Source organism: Sprattus sprattus (assembly GCF_963457725.1).
Source record: "Sprattus sprattus genome assembly, chromosome: 7".
NCBI classification, from domain to species: domain Eukaryota; kingdom Metazoa; phylum Chordata; class Actinopteri; order Clupeiformes; family Clupeidae; genus Sprattus; species Sprattus sprattus.
The window spans coordinates 34,738,994-34,758,921 of record NC_137926.1 but is presented as its reverse complement, the minus strand read 5'-3'; the positions used below and the strand labels follow the sequence as shown (position 1 = coordinate 34,758,921).

The 19,928-nt window shown below is 43.4% G+C and overlaps 2 protein-coding genes across 2 annotated transcripts; one reads left to right on the top strand and one right to left on the bottom strand.

Moving 5' to 3' along the window:
• Positions 1–1,964: 1,964 nt before the first annotated feature.
• On the top strand, positions 1,965–11,831 carry LOC308368139 (bromodomain-containing protein 1-like). The gene is made up of 12 exons (XM_080842228.1): positions 1,965–2,292; positions 3,469–4,829; positions 5,091–5,253; positions 5,366–5,503; positions 5,694–5,822; positions 7,548–7,860; positions 7,957–8,220; positions 8,447–8,914; positions 9,208–9,328; positions 9,720–9,841; positions 10,175–10,329; positions 10,474–11,831. Exons 2-12 carry the CDS (start codon positions 3,487–3,489, stop codon positions 10,486–10,488), a joined length of 3,231 nt encoding a protein of 1,076 aa, XP_080698354.1. The 5' UTR covers positions 1,965–2,292; positions 3,469–3,486; the 3' UTR covers positions 10,489–11,831.
• Positions 11,832–12,635: 804 nt separating this feature from the next.
• LOC308368263 (uncharacterized protein) lies at positions 12,636–19,631 on the bottom strand. The gene is made up of 4 exons (XM_080842408.1): positions 18,833–19,631; positions 17,879–17,925; positions 17,488–17,582; positions 12,636–17,093 (listed from the first exon to the last, which is right to left on the bottom strand). Exons 1-4 carry the CDS (start codon positions 19,606–19,608, stop codon positions 12,831–12,833), a joined length of 5,181 nt encoding a protein of 1,726 aa, XP_080698534.1. The 5' UTR covers positions 19,609–19,631; the 3' UTR covers positions 12,636–12,830.
• Positions 19,632–19,928: the final 297 nt, after the last annotated feature.

Sequence of the window (19,928 nt, the reverse complement as noted above, 5' to 3'; positions counted from 1 at the left end):
ACAGTAGCGCAGAATTTGAAGGTGGGGACCTTTCAATAACACACACCTCCACACTCGCTGGCGAGACTGTTACATTCAGAGCCGGTTCAGACCTCCATAGGGCCCTAGGCAAAATTCTGCCAAGGGGCCCTCCTAACTGAACCCCCAAAATGTTCACAAAAACACAAAGACCTAAAAATCTTTAAAAGGCAGCCTATTTACAATCAACAGTTAATTTACCAGCTCCCATGCTAACATGAAAACACACACATTGGTTGTAACTTTCAAATCTTCAATGGTCCAGTAAAAAATATGCCAAGGTTCTCAGAAGCAACTATTTGTTATAGAAAGACTACAAACTCTGAATCACTTGTGTTGGAATTAAAACCATTTTATTTAGCAGATCCATATTGTCCGTTTTCTGTTGAAGTGGTTGCTAGGCAAACAAATTGAGTCGTGAGAAGACTTGAGCTTAACAAAACGGCATGTTTTTGATTTACAATGACCGTGTCTTTATAAAATGAAAGGAGAGTAAAATGCCATAATAAACAACGTACTAACCTCGAAACATCAAACCAATACTTCAAGCAACAGTTTGATGTTTCTCGGTATGATCTCACTCTATTAATAAGTGTTTATTATTGTCATAATATTTCACGAAATAAATCGTATCTGCGTCTATATTTGCCTGTGGGCTATCCAAGCAAACAAACTTCAATCTTAGTCAATATGTATCCATTACTTTCCATTTTGTTAAGTGCAATTGTAACTATACAAGGCTACAACTAAAATTATAGAAGCTAGCAAGACGCACACAGAGACCGGGGATCCCCAAGGGCTCACCGCCCTGTTGATGTAGGTCTAACACGGACTGTCCCTCCCTCTCTCCCACCAGGAGAGGAGAGTTAAAGGCTTTACCTGACTGCTGGTCCCGCAGTTCATTTTCAAGTTCCTTCCTCTTCCTTTTTTTCATTCCCCGAGGGATAGCGCCGCTTCATCTTTCTACACTGATGATGCAATGATGCGCATGGCTATCTGACGTCCGCGACGGACAGTTACGTTGTCACGTTTTTTTTTTTCCCCACGGGGCCTTTATTAAATAATAAATTTGCGGGGCCCTACGCAACGTGCGTAGTGTGCGTGTTGAAAGAACCGGTACTGGTTACATTCATAGATGTATACAAATGACATCACCTCACACAACAACTTGACTCTAGCTATAAGAAGAAGCTATAGCGCAGTAATCTCTTCATGGACATTATGGCAGAGGCGACAGAAGAATTTATTTTTTTAAGATTTATTTTTCAGCAATGACCGGCAGACTATGCATTATGCCTGGCTAGCATGGTTTGTACCTTTTTCTAATTTAAAGGCACCCAGTGCAACTTTTGAGGCTTAAAAATAAACATTACATTTCTAGTCTTTTTTACATGTAGTAGGCCTACGTTTCAATAACTCCATACCATTACATATCGACATTCAAGGAGCAAAGATGAGACTTCGTTGTGTGTGGGAACTGATAGAAAATCGTAAACAACAACAATCGCCGCCATTTTCCCCCCAAATCTTTATTTATTGGTGCCACCAATAAATAAAGCAGGTTTCCAGTCAATGGAAAAATGGCCTCTCCCCACCGGCGATTGTTGTTGTTTACGATTTTCTATCAGTTCTCACCACACAACGACGTCTCATCTTTGCTCCTTGAATGTAGATATGTAATGGTATGGAGTTATTGAAACTTACTACGTGTAAAAAAGACTAGAAATTGAATGTTTATTTTTCGAGTCTCAAGCCTCGAAAGTTGCACTGGGTACCTTTAACACATGTGTAATCTCCTTATGTCCGGTTAGTGGCAACAGTGTCTGGTAACAGCAGAAACTTTTATTGTGGCATAATATAATACATTTTGACCCGGTAGTCAAAACAAAGGACGATTCTCGTCACCTGATCAGCACAGCCGCATTGTGTGTTGTTTTGAGGAAGAAAGTGCTAGCTAGCGAGTCAGCCAGCCTGCTAGCAAAAAGCCGCTGCTATTATTGTGGGGATTTTTTGCAGAGAAGACCCCAATTAATTGATGCTTTTGATGAAATTTCAAACGTCGGAAACTGGCTGAAATTAGAATCTTATAGGTTGTCTTGGATACTTCTCTGTATCCTTCAAACTTTTGTCTCAAAGCACGAGCTGCTCCCGTTGGATGCGACTATTCAGAAGGAAATCGCTGCTGTTTTGGAGGCCTTAGCTACAATATAGTAGCTAGTGGTAGCTAGCTTCGCCTGCTTCAGCCATTGGAGCGGAAGGTCTCGAAGTACTAAGGTGTGGATATTTCGATTCACTTCTGGTGTGTCCTTTCATCCATCGACTGTTGTTTCAATTGAGTACTTTAAGTCGTACATGCATTATTGTTGATGTATTGGAACACTATTATGTGCATAACAAACGTTATAGCTTGGAGCTAGCAACGGCTATGCGGAACCCACTTGTTAGCTATTGCTCGCTGGGATAGACATAAAACGTTAACCTAATCTAATGTTAGATATGTCTTGGACCCATTTGACGCCATGTTGCTGGGATTTTAAGTGAATTCAGCTGACTAACGTTAAACGGCTGGCGATATATTACGGGCTGAACCCATTTTAAGTATTGGTTTTATCTATTTATCTAGACGGGTGGCCGATTGTTGTCAATTAACGTTAGCTTTGTCAACGTTTCTGGTTGTGATTTAGAGCACGGAAGTGCATTCCTTGTGTGAAGTGGGTTTAACATAGACATATGGGGTTTAATATAACATATAGCTATCTAGCTAGCTACGTAAACTGCGACTCTCCAATCGCTATTTGTTACTCCGCTCTCCAGCGACAACTAGCTTTAACTAACTATCCTATGTTAGCTAGCTACTGGGTAGTCAGCTAGCACCTGGCTTCAGAAATTCTCTGCTACAGGACATACATCGAGGTTAACCACGCCCTATTGCAGGCTTTAAACACGCCCTTGTTGACCGATTTTCATGTGCCAACTTGAAGCCTTTCTAATGTTGCTTTTTCTAAAACCACATTGAAGCATTGCTGCATATTAGGATGTGATGACCGCTTCTAAAACGTCGTTTGTTCGAAGTCTTTCCATAGTTGTGTTTTGATTAGGAACTCTATATCGTTGCAGCAGTCAACTGTTGTTCTGTGGCAAAGATACAAGTTAAATGCTGATTTAGATCGTTGTCTTATCTTATTAGTCAATGTGACAAAATAAAGAGAACATTTAGTAAAAACGCTATGAATCAAAATTAAGAGGATGTTCGCACGTTTCACGCATGTTAAACCTCCTCTTTTCTGCTGTATGGTAGTTTAGCGAAAAACAATATGACTGATATAGCCTACTTGTAGCTTTAATACATGGTCTAAGTATTTTCTATATTTGCTGTTATGGTTTTGGAGGGAATGTCACAATGATCATTATAATACAACATACATTGTATCTGTCTCTTTCTTGTTGTAGAAATCTCAGGTGCTAAAAATGAAGAAAAAGACTCGGCATCATAGAACCTCTGAGGAGAGACCGTCATCGCCCATCAAACCATCTCGTAATCGGGAAACTCTGACATATGCACAGGCTCAACGCATGGTGGATCTGGAGGTTGATGGCAGAGTTCAGAGGATCAGCATCTATGACAAGCTTGATGTGATTAATGATGATGACCCTGTAGCACAAGAGATCAATGAGTGTAACAGCAATAAGGAGAACAGCGAGAAGCCACAGCAGGTCTTGGTTCGTTCAGCACGCCTTAAAATCAACCAAGAGAAAAAGACTGCTGCCTTGACTACTGCACATGGGGCAGCTGTGCAGGGACACGCATTGCCTGAGCCCAAGATTCGCACTGTGGAATACAATCTCCCGCTGGTCCCCCGAAGGCCCTCAAACTACTACACCTATGTGGAGAAGACCTCAGAGGAGCTGGATGAGGAGGTGGAGTACGACATGGATGAGGAAGACTACGCCTGGTTAGAGCTGATCAATGAAAAGAGAAGGAGCGAGGGCTTCAGCCCAGTCTCCCAAAATGTCTTTGAATTCCTTATGGACCGATTCGAGAAGGAGTCCTTCATCGAGACCCAGGGAAAAGCGGATCCTCACTCACTGATTGATGAGGATGCCGTTTGCTGCATCTGCATGGATGGTGAATGTCAAAACAGCAATGTCATTCTCTTCTGTGACATGTGCAATCTAGCAGTACACCAGGAGTGCTATGGCGTGCCCTATATTCCAGAAGGCCAGTGGCTTTGCCGTCACTGTATGCAATCCCCCTCCCAGCCAGGAGAGTGTGTCTTCTGCCCCAACAAAGGTGGTGCACTCAAGAAGACAGATGATGACCGCTGGGGTCATGTGGTGTGTGCTCTGTGGTTACCTGAGGTGGGCTTCACCAACACAGTCTTCATCGAGCCCATCGACGGAGTGGCCAACATCCCCCCGGCCCGCTGGAAACTGACGTGCTACCTCTGCAAAGAGAAGAGTGTGGGAGCTTGTATTCAGTGTCACAGGGCCAACTGCTACACTGCCTTTCATGTGAGTTGTGCACAGAAGGCAGGGCTCTACATGAAAATGGAGTTGGTGAAAGAGGAGGCTAAGGAAGGCTCTTCTTCGTTCTCAGTGAAGAAGACTGCTTTCTGTGGAACACACACCCCCAGCAGCTGCACCAGGAGGCCTCTTGGCATCTATGACGAGGCATCCTCCAAACATGACCTCAAAAATGATCTCAAAGGTACAAGGAAATTGAAACACATGCAAAAGAAGATCAAGAAAACTGTCCCTGAACCTGAACCTGTAGTTCCAGCCGTGTCCGAGCCTAGTTTAACTCAAGCAAGGTAATTTTGACATTGTTTTTGCTTTGAAGCTATTAACGCACTGTGCCCTAGATAGACTCATGGTCATCAAGATTGTTGTGTTTCTTTGTAATAAGCATAAGTAAAGGTTATTTTGGTTGATGTTCTTTACCGGCCTACAGAAGATTTTTTTCCTAATAGCTGCAAGACATCTTTTTTTTTCCAGCTTTGAAAGTTGAGCTGCTAAAATGCTCTTCTGCCTTCCATAACTCACCTGTCACGTCTCCTTCCTTCATATTTCAGCTTCAACACAATCTTAAATCAAGTGTCAGTCCAGAGGAAGCGGTTGTTTGTGGAGCGCGTTCTTAGTTACTGGATGCTGAAGAGACAAGCAAGGAATGGTGTACCCCTCATTAGACGGCTACACACAACCCCAGCCGTCCTGCTTCTTAAACCCCCGGAGCCGGTGAGTTGAAATCATTTGAGATGTCCGTGTGCCACATGCTGTGTTGTGTATATGCCTGTTTTGGACAGGGCTCTTGACACATCCGGTGCTTCTGTGTCCTGACTGTATTCAGCAGGAGCAGCAGCGTGAGAAGGATTGCCACAGCCGCAAGGAGCAGCTGAAGGAATGGCACCGCTTGCGTCACGACCTGGAGCGCGCTCGCTTACTGTTGGAGCTGATCCGCAAGAGGGAGAAACTCAAGAGAGAGGAGGTAATGGCGTCGGGTCTCAAAGGGATCTGTGGCATTTCAGTGGGACCAGAAGAAAAAGCTAATATGAAATGACTGTGCACGTTTTGCCTCACTTTGCCACAGGCCTTGCAGGGCTATTACAAGTGCTGTCTCCATATTATTGACCTGGATGTTGCTTCCTCTTTAATCATGATCTCATTCCATTCTGCAGATGAGGCTTCAGCAGTCTGTGCTTGAGATGCAGCTCACGCCGTTCACCATTCTTCTGAGAGCAGTTCTGGAGCAGCTCAGGGAGAAGGACCAGGCCAAGATCTTTGCTCAACCTGTCTGTGTCACAGAGGTAGGTTATTGCAACAACATGGGTATTCATATGCCTCTGGCTCGCTTAGCACAATGATCTGTTTTTAGGTCAATAATTAACTCCTGGAGACTGATTGATGGTTTCGAAATTCACACATTTCCTCAGTAGAATAACCCTCACAATACTCATCGGCTCAAAGCGAAGCACATTTCAGTAGAAACCGTTTGACTTGCTGATGCTAGTTGTTTGATTATGCTTGTGAAGTACTGTGCAGTACTCTGGTTTGGGAATAACATGAAATTTCATCAGAATAACAAATTGCATCCATTTCCATTCCCATGGAATACATATAGCAAGATGTCAGGACATTTGCTTTGCAGTGTGGCTAGTCGCTTTTTTGTGCAGCACAGTTCATAGATTTTGAGAATACATTAAATACATACACTCCTGCTTCTGGTTTGGAAAGGACTTTTTATTATTGTTGACATTTGTAACCTTAATGTGAGATAAGTAGCTATGTTTACTTGGGTAATGCTAGCCACAGTTAGCTATCCATAAATGTTAATTTGTAAACCGATATCAAATCTATATGTTGAATCCACGTCTATCTCCTTTATCATGCTAGCCTCCATAGAATGTTTGGTCATTGAATCTTCAGTATCACGTCCACTCATGTCATGTCTGCCCTGTAGACTAGCTGCTCCAACACCGTGTTCCTTCTCAGACGTTTTGGGTCTGCTCTCCTGATCTATGGCATAGTGCCGTACCTAGGTGCTTCTGGTGATGTGCTCAGTATCTGTTTGCAATGGATTCATATCTTAAATCATTTAGCTCTTTAGTCGGCCATTACATTTGTAGTTGATGTTAAGGCATCTTTAAGGGCCGGATAAGTCGATCCACGACTGATTAGTATTACCATCACAACATTCTCAGCTGTGTATATTTAACTGTGGGCCTCAGTGAAGTGTCTTGTAGGCTGGTCATGGGACGAAGTGGGCTTGCCTTTAGCTTTGTGGTTAGCTTGCTTCTACTGTGGTCATCGTCAAGGTTTGAGCCCTGAGGGGTTTTGTGACCCAGATGGGGAGTAAAGAATGGAGGAATTAATGGAACAGGTCACTGCGTTGCTTCTCATATGGCTGCACAAGTTACGAGAACAGCAGCCAGGGCTTTGAGTCTTGTGGTATGCCTGTCTGGCATGTCCAAGGTCCCAGTTTTCTGCCACATTGTGGACCAACTAGAGGAGGACCCTAGCCCATGTTGCTGCGTACGTGCGGAGTGTAAAGGGGTAGTGGTGTGGTGTGTAATCTTCACTTCCTGAGGCCACACTGAACATGTGACTAACTGTAACCACTTTAAGCCTTGTGGTTCGCATGCCTGTCTCCCACGGGCCAGGTTCAATTCCCAAAGGCAGACTAGTAATATATAAGCTTCCTTTTTTAGGCCTGAAGGGGTGCCAACCTTGCAGAATGTTTGTGTTGTGTCTGTTTATAGAGATAAACAAGTCCCTGTAACTTGCTGATGACATCTGTGATGGTGTGCAGTGTGTATTTGTGAGAGGTTCTGAGAAGGCAAGAAAAACAAGAAGAAGAAAGATTGTGTGACTGGGCTCAGAAATATGACCCTGATGCCTCATTTACTTTCACTTTACTTCAGCCAGTACTGCTGTAATAATATAATTAGATCAATTCAAATGACAGCCCAGAGTGGCACAAGTGATTGAAAGTTGAAGAATGACTATGTGATGTGTATTTGATTCAACTTCAGGTTCCAGATTATTTGGATGTCATCAAACACCCAATGGACTTCTCTACCGTTAGGAAACGTATAGACGCTCACGGTTACAGAAACCTTGACGAGTTTGAAGATGACTTCAACCTCATCATTGCTAACTGCATGAAATACAACGCCAAGGACAACTTCTTCTACCGCGCTGCTGTCCGCATGCGGGACCTCGGCGGGGTTATCCTGAGGAAGGCGCGTCGAGACGCAGAGAGGATTGGCTTTGATTTCCCCAGCGGAATGCATCTTCCTGAGCCCCCCAAGATGGAGCCCCCCCCCACCTTCTCCTGGGATGATGGTAAGAGACATTCCAAAAGCTGCTTAACTAAGCTGTTATTATTGCCGTTTGTCTCCCACTCCTATGGCTCACATCTTCTGTCTCGGCCCCTGTCAGTCGACCGCCTGTTGAACCCAGTGAGCCGCAGACACCTGGCCCAGGAGGAGCAGCTGAAACAGCTACTGGACCACCTGGACCTGCTCAGCAGTATGAAGTCCAGCCCGTCACGAAACAAACGGCTCAAGTTGCTTAAGAAAACAATCAACGATGTCCGGAGTGAGATGAGCGTGAGCACGAGCAGCCAGCGTCTTCCCACTGACAGCATGAAACCTGTGGAGGAGGTCAAGGAGTCCCCCGTGGAACCAGTCTCACGTGAAGAGCGTGCGTATCTCCAGGCCTTTTTGCTTCACACTGTTGTAGTGTTGCTGTGATTTTTCAGGTTAAGCAATATCAGTTAACACTGAGTTCATATTAGGATGCTTTCTCAGATATGGTCGGTAACACTATAGCTTTCATGCTTTTCCTGACCTGTTAACAAAAATAGGGAAGCTAAAAATATTTGCAATTTTTTGTGACTTCCTTTGTTTGGTGATTTTTGTCCTTCTAGAACACCATCCTTTACTTCCAAAACTGGAGTCTACTGAGCGCTTACCTGAAATCCAGATCTCAGTGTGTCAATCAGAACCCCCAACATTGAATCAGGAAGAAGCCACTCCTGAGGAAGGTTCCAAGGCAGACCCACTGGATGGAGAAGAGGCCTCAGTGCCCAGCGGCACCAGCCCAGACCTGCTGCTCCCCACTAACGGTCTGAGTCTACTTGCCACATCCACACTTGCTGAAACCTCCACGTCTGTCAACCGCCGCACTGCTGTCCTCTTCCGCAAATCCAAGAGCGTCAGCCCCCAGAAGCCCCCAAAGAGCCCCATCAGAGGCCCTCAGCTGGGCACCACCACCTTCCTGTCTGTGGTCATCCCCAGACTAGAGACGCTCCTCCAGCCCAGGAAGAGGACCCACAGTGCCAGTAGTGATGGGCTGGCTGACGACGAGGAGTCTCCCATCAAGCGCTTGGACACGGGTACGTCATGACATTACATATTACAGGGTATTACATAATGCCATGTTTTTTATCTGAAAATGTTTCTATGAATTTAGATCCTGTGTTACTTCAAGGGATGTATGTGATTTAAATAATCTTAAAAAATCTAAACTTTCATTGGATTTTATTCCATTATTAATTTGGACTTCTGTGTCCAAAATGAATGAGATATCAAAACCTGCTTGCCTGTTCTAACACATTCCTTCAACCCAGAATATGTTAAACACATTTTAACATGTTGCTGTGATTCTCTTGTTTTTAATTCATTGTAGGTCTATATAATGGCTTTGTGATCAAGCAGGAGCTGGGTGTCACTAGGTCACTGGAGCCTCGTCGGCGCTGTGTCTCCGAGTCCAGCATATCATCTAATAGCAGCGCACACAGCACAGCAAGGTAGTGCCACAGGTCTGGGATCAGGCGTCGGAGTAGCCTGTAGTGATGAGTGCATGAACCCCTTTTTTTTTTTTTTTTTTTAATCTAGCTAGAATGCATATTTCATATCACATCAGTCATGTAGCAATCTGTCTCAAGTAAACGGGTGCATTTTGACGGGCAGTCCTGACACATTCCCACTGTTTCCCCCCGAATGACATGATCTTTAACATGGGGTTAAACCTCTCCCCTGTGACGTAACCAAGGCTACGCTTGGCTGAGTTTTGACAGACGTAATGAGCAGCGTGTGCGTGAGGGAACACCTAAAGACTGCTCCAGATGTTTGGTTTGATTGGCCAAGTCAGGGTCCAAATACAAAACACTGTTTATTTTCCCCCTCATGCACACGCAGCACCAGCATTGCACCCAAATGTGGACGAGAGAAGCCAGCTTTAGCGCGGAGAAACACTGTTGATGATAAAAACGAGTTAATTTCACCCAAGGAGACTGAATCCAAAGCTAACGGTTCAATAGGTGAGTTTGGATGGGTCTTTTTCTGTTATACAGGACCGCAATAGTTTGCTAAAGTTGGTTTACTCCACTGATATTGAGTGTGTAGTATTTGTCTGATGTGACCATTTTACGTGTGCCGTTTGTGACAGAATATAACCTCAAATTTTGTGTGCAACATGTTTGTAGCAAAATAGTATATTTTCTGTTTACAAGGAACACTTGGCCTAAATACTGCATAAATGTGTTGAACATGTTTTCCCATTTGTCCAGGGTCTTGTAAATGTATGTGTTGAACTATTGCCCTCTGCGTGTGTACTGTTTCAGTGGATGAGTGTGTTGCTGTGTGTTGTGCAGATCACAGGTTGCAGGACGCTCCATGCGGTCGAGCGCCCTCACAGCGGCGTGCTCATCACGCGGCCCCTGGGCGAGCTGCAGGGCGGAGAGGCGACGGCGTGCAGGTCCACGGAGAAACCCTCCCTCGCCCCCTCCTGCGGCAGCAAGCCCAACTGGTGAGAGCTGCCGCCACACGTCCACAGCTGGATGCTACACACATTCTTCATGGTTATTGAAGTCTAGTATAACAATAACCAGGATCAAATAAAGGTGATGGGTTGAATGGTGTCTCAAAAGTGTGTGGTTTTATTTTCCTATAGGCAATGGCATCCTAACTCTCAGAAGATCCTAATCCTTAGCATGGACAAGACCTTTGAGAAGATGGCCACTGCATTGCCATGCTGTCCGGCTCTGTGTCCTCGTCCACAAGAGCTGGGTTGTGGATGAGCCTTTATGCAACTTCAGTGACAGATGAGACTTCTGTGTGCCTCTCTTGTAGGATCTCTCAGGCATCCCAATCCCAGCAGCCCAGGACTAGTGGCCCGGAGGCAGGCCGGTCGTGGGCCGGTCGTGGGCCTTAAGCATCTTGAATGGTTTTCTCTCTGATCTGCTGGGAGTCAGCTGCAGAACAGAACAGAACATAGCAGTCCCCCTCTCTCATGTGCTGCAAAGGCTGCTGCAAACCCCTCTGCCATCATGCCATGCACTCCACTCCCATCATCATCTTTCCTGCAGTAGCTGAGTATTTAACTAATCTGTACATAGTCTGTAAGTCTACCAACACTAATTTATTTTCCTCATTGCTGGTACTCAATGTGACCTCTCTTAGTATGTATACTGTACGCAAATGTGAGTCCCTCACATCAATGTGGTGTGTCTTTACTGGTGCTACGACCTGTGCAATGTTTTGGCCACAAAAGCATAACTCTAATAGGGCTAACAAATACTGTATGGAGTGTTTCTCAATAGATTTCCCATTTCTTTAAGTTATTACAACAGAAGCAAGTTTGCAACTGGCATTACAAATACTTTTCGTTTCCATGGTGCAAATCATTTTGTGTGTGTGTGTGTGTGTGCGTGCGTGCGTGCCTGCGTGCGTGCGTGTGTTTTATCACTCTTATGGTCATGACTTTTAAAGAAGATGTTTAACTTTTTGTTATAAATACTAATCACCACTATAGTTATAAAACAAAACAAGAGTGCATCTTTCACAAGTAACCAAAAAAAATGTGTTTTAAATTTTCTTCCATGTCTGGATAAAAGTAGTAGACCAGCTGATATTACAGCTACCAGAGATATTAGGCTAGATGGACCAGATCTGATCTATAGAAACGACCTTCCACAGTGGCCTGCTTCCCAAATGTTTGTATTTATCTCTCTAGATATATAAATATATATGTCAAAGTCTGTGTAGTTTTTCCATAATGAGTATCTTTTTACAGAATTTTTAATTTTCAGGGATGTGTACATTTAAATGTAGGATAATATACCTGATACAAAAAAAGCATTGAAAATAGTATATGTATGGTTTATTATTGAGATAATGATGGCGCCTGTTGTGATGTGGTCGCCAGTCACTGCTCTGTTGTTTTATACTGATCTGGACGGTTGAACTTTTGGAATCTGTAACTTTCCGCATCAAGATATTCATCTTGAAATGCAATGGGTATACTTTCAAATACATTTTGTACAAAAATGCCTTCATAGACTGTGTGTTTTGTTTCCCCCCCCCCTCCTTTTCAACATAAGATGGTACTGTTTAGGTATGGGCTACGACGAGAGTTGTGTGGGGAGGTGGGAGCCTGAATGCGGATGACTGGGTTTTGTCTTGACCTTCTCAGATGTCCTTTGTGGCTAGTAGGTCACTCAGGGCTTTACTGGGCTTATGTTGTTACCCTCTGGTGTGCCATGTGTTTGAGCATGGAACAGCTGCTCAGCCAGACACGTCCCTCACCCTGGATCCACTTCACACTCACCCTGCCGCCATGTTTTATGGCATTCATAAGAATGTATCATTTTCACAACACTTTAAAACAAAACAAAAATCTAGCTTAACTGTATGAATGAGGTTTGTGGTCACTCATGGCACCCTCCAGCTTCTATTTTGATGCAGAGCAAAACTGACTTCCTCAAACTGTACAACCTCAACTGTAAAATCTCCAACTATGCGACCCCACCCCAGAAGCGTGAAGCCCACGTGGGCCAGAGTGTTCAGTGCACAATCACCTCATTGCAATGAATCAAAAGCCTGAGTGTTCAGTGCACAATCATCTCATTGCAATGAATCAAAAGCCAGAAATACCAAACTGACGACGACAGTGTCTTTTTATGACTTCCTTTTTAGATGAAAGATAATCCCTTGGGACCTTATCCTACTGGTGTCTAATCTGTCACTCGGCTACTAAGTACCATCATCACTGTTTCCGTGTAATGCCGGGGTTGTGTGATAAATATATAGGGACTTGGAATTATTTCAGTTTTTGTGTTACAGTTTAATGAAGTACTGATAGGATATATGTTATTGCATCACAGGCTATATGGAGTCAGATTTATATAAATCAATAGTCCATGTCTAAGCTAGCAAGAAAGCCAGTAGAATTTTGAGGTCATGTACACATTGCTGAAAGGTTAAATGAACAGTTTTGTCTCACACAAGTAAGTTCTTTGCTAAGTTCTTTCATTTCATTTGTGGTATCTCCGGACTGAAAAGCCAGTATGCAGTGAACATGTAAAGAACAAAGCAAGCCATAAAGTCATAATAGTAAGCTGTCACCATGAATATCACAAACAACAGCATGCACACGAACACCTTTGACACGTTTTCAAAAGTCAAGCGCTCTGTCCACTCAGTCCAGTTCACTCCAGTGGTGTCAGCATCATCATGGGCAGACACCGGGGCTGGGTTTCTGACCGGCTGTTGGTTTATAGTTTTTGTCAGTGCAGCAGTGAGTCGATCGTCTTCATCAACAGATTCAGTGATGGATGGCAGCGCACTGCCTACCTTACTCACAGATGACCTTTTGAAAGCAGAAAGGCCTGCATCTCTCTTTCCAGGGCCAGTGGAGTCTTTGAGTTGAGATCTTTGAGCTGCTCTCAGAGCGTGCATGTAGAGCTCCATCTCGTCATCGGACACAGATTCTGTTGAGTTATCACCTGAGACTGACCCCCCCTCTTCAACTATCAAGGAGCTTTCCTCTATTCCTGATGTGTCATCTTCAGCTTTAGTCCCATTTTCTAATTCCCGGAGCCCGTCTCCCAACTCTGAGAAGCTATCCGTGAGCTGGCTCCTTGTTTCCTCCACACCACCAGCCAGGGGTTTGACAGGTATTTCCATTGATTGGTCATTTCCTAGCAGCTTATTCCTTTCTTCACTTCCTTTAACAGAATCACTTTCTTCTGCTTCTCCAACTGGTTCTCCCTCTTTAACGTATTCCTGGGCCATTAATGTCTCGGAGACATAGTTGACCTCATTTACCACCCAATGAGAATCAGGACTGAAATAACTGTATTCCCCATCACCATGTTTTGCATTGTCATGGTACGCTTCATGTTCACTTTCTTTTAACTCACAATCCTGAGTTACTTTCTCCATACTTTCAAATTCTCCTTCATCTACCTTATTCTGAATGTGGCAGTCCACCATGAGCAAGTCTTTGTTCAAATCTCTCTCCTGTTTCCATGTTGAACCCATAATGGAATCAGTGCTAATGTTAGCCTCATCACTCCTGATCTCAGTGCTGCCTGTACTGCTACCAACTGCAGGAGAAACTCTGGGGTCATCTGCATCAGTCCACTCAGGTGACATCACATCAGCCCATGGCTCTGCCTGTTCTTCCCCGTCATACACCTCTTCACCCACAGATGTCTGTTCCGTTGATCCTTTAGCACAGCATTCTTTGTTTGAATCTTTCAGTGTCTCAATCTTTTCACTCTCTTCTTTCATATTAGCATTTCCCAACTCGGCTGGTGCTGTACTTACCTGAAGTTGGGTTGGAGTTGGGTCAAAGGAATCTGTAGTGTGCATTTTGGTGTCTTTTAATATTAGAAATGACTGCTGCATTAAATCATCCAGAATGTCTGCCTGTCCTTCAGAAATACCTCTATCTGTGACTGTCTGTTCGTTGGCTTCATCTGTTAAACTGCCACCCTTGTGTGATCCATTCACTGAATCAGTTTCTGTATTGGTAGTATCTTCTTTTGCTTCAGCATTATGCCCTTTATTTTGGTTGATTGTAGATTCTGTGGAGAAGAGTGATGTTCTGTGCTGTTCAGGTGTGATGCTTAGAATGTCTTTTTCTGTGTTGGATGGAACTGATATGTTTTGCTCAGGCCTTTGTCCAAGTTCAGTGTGTTTAAAAGTGTCATATTGTGGCACTACCTTACAGATTTCTAGTATATGGAGATGATTTGACTGCTCTGTATCCCTTGGTTGCAGTAGAGTGTTTTCTTCATCAGTTTGGATTACATTCTTGTTAGGTGTGTTTGTGGTATCTAATATTTGGGCCAGGGTAAGTCGAGTGTCCTGACAATTGTCTGGTATAAAGATGTCAGGATTAGTGACTGGCTGAGCAAATTCCTCTCGTCTTTCAGTGAATGTGGCTCTGCTGTTTTGGGCCAGTAGTGTGGACTCTTCTTCAGCTTCAGCCTGGACACATGTGGTATCCAGGCAGCCTCTACTTTGCATACATTTGATGTCAGGTTCTGAGATGAGGTCATTTTCGGCTTGCTCTTGGCTCTTATCCATTGTCTTCTTTAAGTGTGAGGTATTTAATAGTTGGGTATCTGTTGTCCCTGGGTTTTGGGCTGATATTTCATCTTTATTTGAGGTCTGTGTCAGAGTTGGGTCCTCTTGGCTTTGAGTGTCAATAGAAACTGAGCTCTCCTGTTCCAGCTTCATATCACACCAATCATTATGATTTTGTCCTTCAAAAGACTGTCTACCCTCATCAGGGATTGCCAGATGAGTTTGCTCACTGGCACAGCTGTCACACTTGTGTGATTCATTCAGTATTTCAGTTTCTCCATCATTATTCTCATTGAATTCAACTCGATCCAGATCACCTTGGCTGTCTTTACACTCAGTGGAGATTGGGGATGTTGTAAAAGTGGTGTTCTCAGTCACTTCATGGGGGGAAGATGACTCCAGAAAGGCTGGAGAGGATCCATGTTGTACTCCCATTTCTTCACTCACGAAAAGGCATGGCTCCTTATGGTCATGGTCTTCTGCCTTATCACAATCTGGTGCTGTTCCACTTCCACCTTCATTGAGGTTTAGAGAGTTTTCTGCAATTCCAGATGTCTTCTGCAGGATTTCTTTAGAACTTTGGCCCAGCTTTTTGTCAAAAGTCAGTGTAGGTTTGAGGTCTGAAGTTTGTTCTTTGGTAAGATCCGTGTTTTGCAGAGTTACTAACGTGTCATGAGTGTCTGGAGAGTTGGGCTCACGATCAAAGGCGCTGAGTGTGTCCTCTCTAGTTTGAGTTTGAACTTCCCTTGAATCTTCTTTGGTTTGCGTCTGGATATGTATAGTGTCCAGGAAAGTACTTTTAATGTCACGCGTAACTCTAAAGTTGTCTGACTGTGCTAGTAAAAGGACAGGATCGTCTTCAGTTCCATCATCAGTCCTTGTGCACTCTGGACATACATCTGGACCTTGGGTTGTTCTGGGGGAATGAGGAGCCTCCGGAAGTATATCATCCATGGGCACAGAAAGCTGCTCCTCTGAATCTTGTGAATTGTGTGGCTGAACCTCCATTCTCGTTTCTACCTCATAATCTACATTCCCTAAAGGGCTTACAGAAAGGCAGTATGCTATGTTCATGTGAGGCTGAATATGATCTATGTCTATATCTGCTTTGGTAGAATTCACTGGTAGGGAACTTTGACCCAGGGTGGAGTCAGCTGGAGGTTGTTCCACTACTTCCTGGTGACATTGAGGTGACTGGGTATGTTTCTGCTCATCTTGAACGTTTTGGGTTCCATAAAGAGGATATTTTGGTTGGTTGCTACCATCAGTGTTTGCAGTGTCTTGGGGTCGTTCTGTGTTTTGTGCATGGAATAATGTTAATGTTTTTTCACAAACTAGCTGTTCCTGTTTGGTGTTAGGTCTTTGACAGATTAAATAATCATTTGCCGCTAAATCAGAGTGTTCCTTTTCATCAATTTTAGGCAGTAATTTGTTTATGATTTTATGTTCTGAGGTATTTGACACAGTTTTCTTCATAAGGGGACATTGGCTTGTCTGTGTGCCGGCTAGGGGGGTTATTTCATCCACTTGGTCATGTTTTGAGTCATTTTTCAATTCCTTCTCAGTCACCTCTTTTCTTTTAGTGTCCATCCTGATAAATACTTCATGGTACAATGGGGCCACAACAGTCTCAAAAGTAAAGACACTGACATTTGGACAGTCTTTTTTGCTATTTTCCTTGAATGTTTCTGCAAAGCTCTCTCCAAGTGATCTATTCATATTACCTTCATTCTCTGATTTATTGTTCTTCTTTTTGTCAGATTTGCGGTCAGTTTCCCTGAATTCTGAATATCCTGCAGCACTTTTCTTTATTTTTATCTCATCCAGGTCTTTGCGATCTGTAATGGCCCAATCCATATGGCAGGTTTGACCAAGAGGACCAACATTAGAGCACGTTTTACTTGTCGAGTCTTTGTGGGAACCAGATGTAGTATTGCTGCACATTTCGGCATCTGGTTCATGTGTTGGCGTGCTTCCTCTATGTGCTGTAGATGATACTGATGCTGTTGGAATGTGAGTTTCATGATCACGTGATGATTCATTCTGAAGTGGAGGATTGTCACCATGTAATGTCTGCTGCCTTCTCGCCTCCTCATTTTCTATTCCTGTATCTTTGTTGAGAAAGTAGTCTTGTACCAAGGCCAATTTTGCAGCCCTTCGTTGTCGTCTTCGTCTAGAGTTCTGTTTCTTTGCCTCCTATCCATCATCAAAAATATCAGCATGAATCTTTGTTTTTATTTAAAAATGAAAATAGTTGTGGATGTGATATAAGAAGCAAAGCCATATTACAGGATAAGTGTGATCTCAGAAAATGTACAGAACAGGGCTGTTCGATCAAACGTGTGCCCAGTGTTGTCATGAGACTAGTACTACCCATACTAAGCACTAAATCAGTTTGAGCTCATTTTACCACTTAACAGTGAAGAAGGCAATGCATGTCATGAATGTATTGTGTTTGTCATAATACATTTTAACACTTTAAAAAAAAAGAATATAATAAAAATATAATCATATGTCCTTTTCATGGCCGTAATATTGTAATCCATTGTATTGTTATGCACAGGAGAACCAAGAGTAGGAGCCATCTCACCGATAACTTCTCCTTCTGTTCTGCTGTGTTTTGTGTTACTGTTGGTGTCTCCAGAGGCGCTTTGACAGAGGAGTTATCCCCAGGGCTGAGATCATCTGGAAATAAAAATGTGACATGCGAGATCTTGCCAACACATGTTTTAAAATGAATGAACAAAATAATACTTTCATTTTCAATTCAACAACATAATGCAGAGATATTTTCACATAGAAATTGAATTATGTTACTGATCTGGGATCAATATTTACTTAACAAGCTATTTACAGTATTTGACGTCGCTGGTGATTTATTAAAAATGACAATCATGTTTTTTTGTGTGTAGTGGTTTCGTTTTAGAAACCCTTAATGTCAAATATCAGCAATTGTACTGCATGTATTATACAATCATTACCTGGGATTTCGTTTGAGCTTGGATTCATGCTGGAGGATTTGCTTTGGCTAGGAAAGAAGATGGAGCACGTCCATTACAACAGCACATTGTTAAAGCCAGTGAAGAATAAACCATATTCAAATAAACCTAAATCAGATACAATTCTTCGAGAGGTTTCCATGCATGAAAGCATCCATACCTGTGCAAGAGCCACACCATCATAAAGAGTGTACTAGGACCTATTTTGAAGAGGTACCTGAAACTACATTTGATAATAAATAGATATACTATAATAAAACTTAACTGATATGTGCAACTAGCATATCTGATATAAATGTTTTAAAGAGCACACTTCAGTGTCCCACACCGTGGATGATTGCTTTCTCAGCTTACATTGATTTTTAAGATTATTTCCCAAACCAGCTGTGTATATTAACCTTGCTTCTAAGTATTGTATTTCCAAAGTGAATTTTATGTAGACCATTATGTAGATGTAAACCAAATGATTATTAGACAAATACAAGTACTCCTGTAACTACTAAGTACCTCATCTAATGTAGGCTTCTGTCATGCAATTAAGGAACTATTGGATCTGTCCTCAGTCTGTTACATTGACCAATGCGCATTTATACATACACACGTACGTACAGTGGTGTAGTGGTCCCTGGAAAAGTGGGTATACTCTTATTTTTTTAAGCAGCCCATACAACACAGGATAAAGGCCATGTTTTGAGAAGTGGGTATATGCAATGCTGACTGAAAAAAAATGTGGGTATACTCCGTATACCTGTGTATACCCTGGACTACACCACTGCGTACATACACACATAGACGGACGTACGTACATGCTTGAATTTCATACTCCGACAGTGATCACACTTCAAATAGAATATTTGTATAGAATAATATCTCTGAACCAGCGTGTCTGATGAATACATTAGACTCCTGCTGTGGGAGATTATAATGACTTCATACCTTGCAGCTTTCAGGCAGCTTTTCTTCTTTATGCAAATATCCTTTTGTTCAGCCACTTCTGTTTTTTTGTGGCAAAATACTACATAATTATGTCCACCATTGTTTGCCCAAAAGACTCCCAGGTCTGTCTCGTATCGCAGACAGAAGTCCAGTCGGGCCTCGTCGTCGCTGGACCGTGGCACTAACGTGTGCTTGAATGAAAAGCAGTCTGTCGTCTCCTTAACGGATCCAGGGATGTACTCAGTCAGCAAATCAAAGTGGCTTTTCCACAGATCTAGAGACATACGCACATACACCATCTTTCCGTAACACATGTTTAAGACTCGTACCACCCCCCTCAGAGTTGTGGTTCCCGGGAGTAACGTGAGACTCTCCAGCTCCAGCTTCTGCTCCTTAACCCTCCTCTGAAGCTCCTCAGTGGGGAGTGGGGTGGAGAACGGGGAGGACAGGACATATTTGTCTGGTTCTCCAGTGTCCCCCATAAGAAAGCCTCCTGGAGGATCAGTCACATCCCACCCCCTGAACTCCTTCACAGACACCAGACTCAGACCATAGGCGTCAGCAAATGACACCCTTCTGGTGTTGGAGGGTGGGGGTTGCAGATCACAACTATCCAAGGACTCTGAGCTCCTTCTCTTGGGCAGAGGGGAGCTCTTTGGTCTGATCCCAGTGATCTCCGCATCCTCCTCCTCCTCGTCGTCGTCTAAGACACAGGGCCCTGGAGGGAGCAGCCAGTGGGTGGCTGGTGAAGGTCCCTGTGCTCCAGCAGACTCCATCAGCCTGTCTCTGACACAGTCAAAGGGGGAAAGATGGACTCTCCTTTAACTTCCAGCGAGCTGTGACTTGCAATTGGAATCAAGTTACAGCGGACATTGTAGCAGTCACCCCTATAAATAGTCTCCAAAAAAGACTTCAGCTATGCAGGCTAATTCGAGAACTAAATATCATCCTAAAGCCTCTGTGAGAAAGGTTTGGTGACAATAGTAAAAGAGATAAAGTAAACCTGGCAACAGTTGTAGAGATAGTCAAATATTCTGAGGTAATAACAGAAAATGGAATGAAATGTACACAGGTTTTCCAGTCACTGCAAATGCTA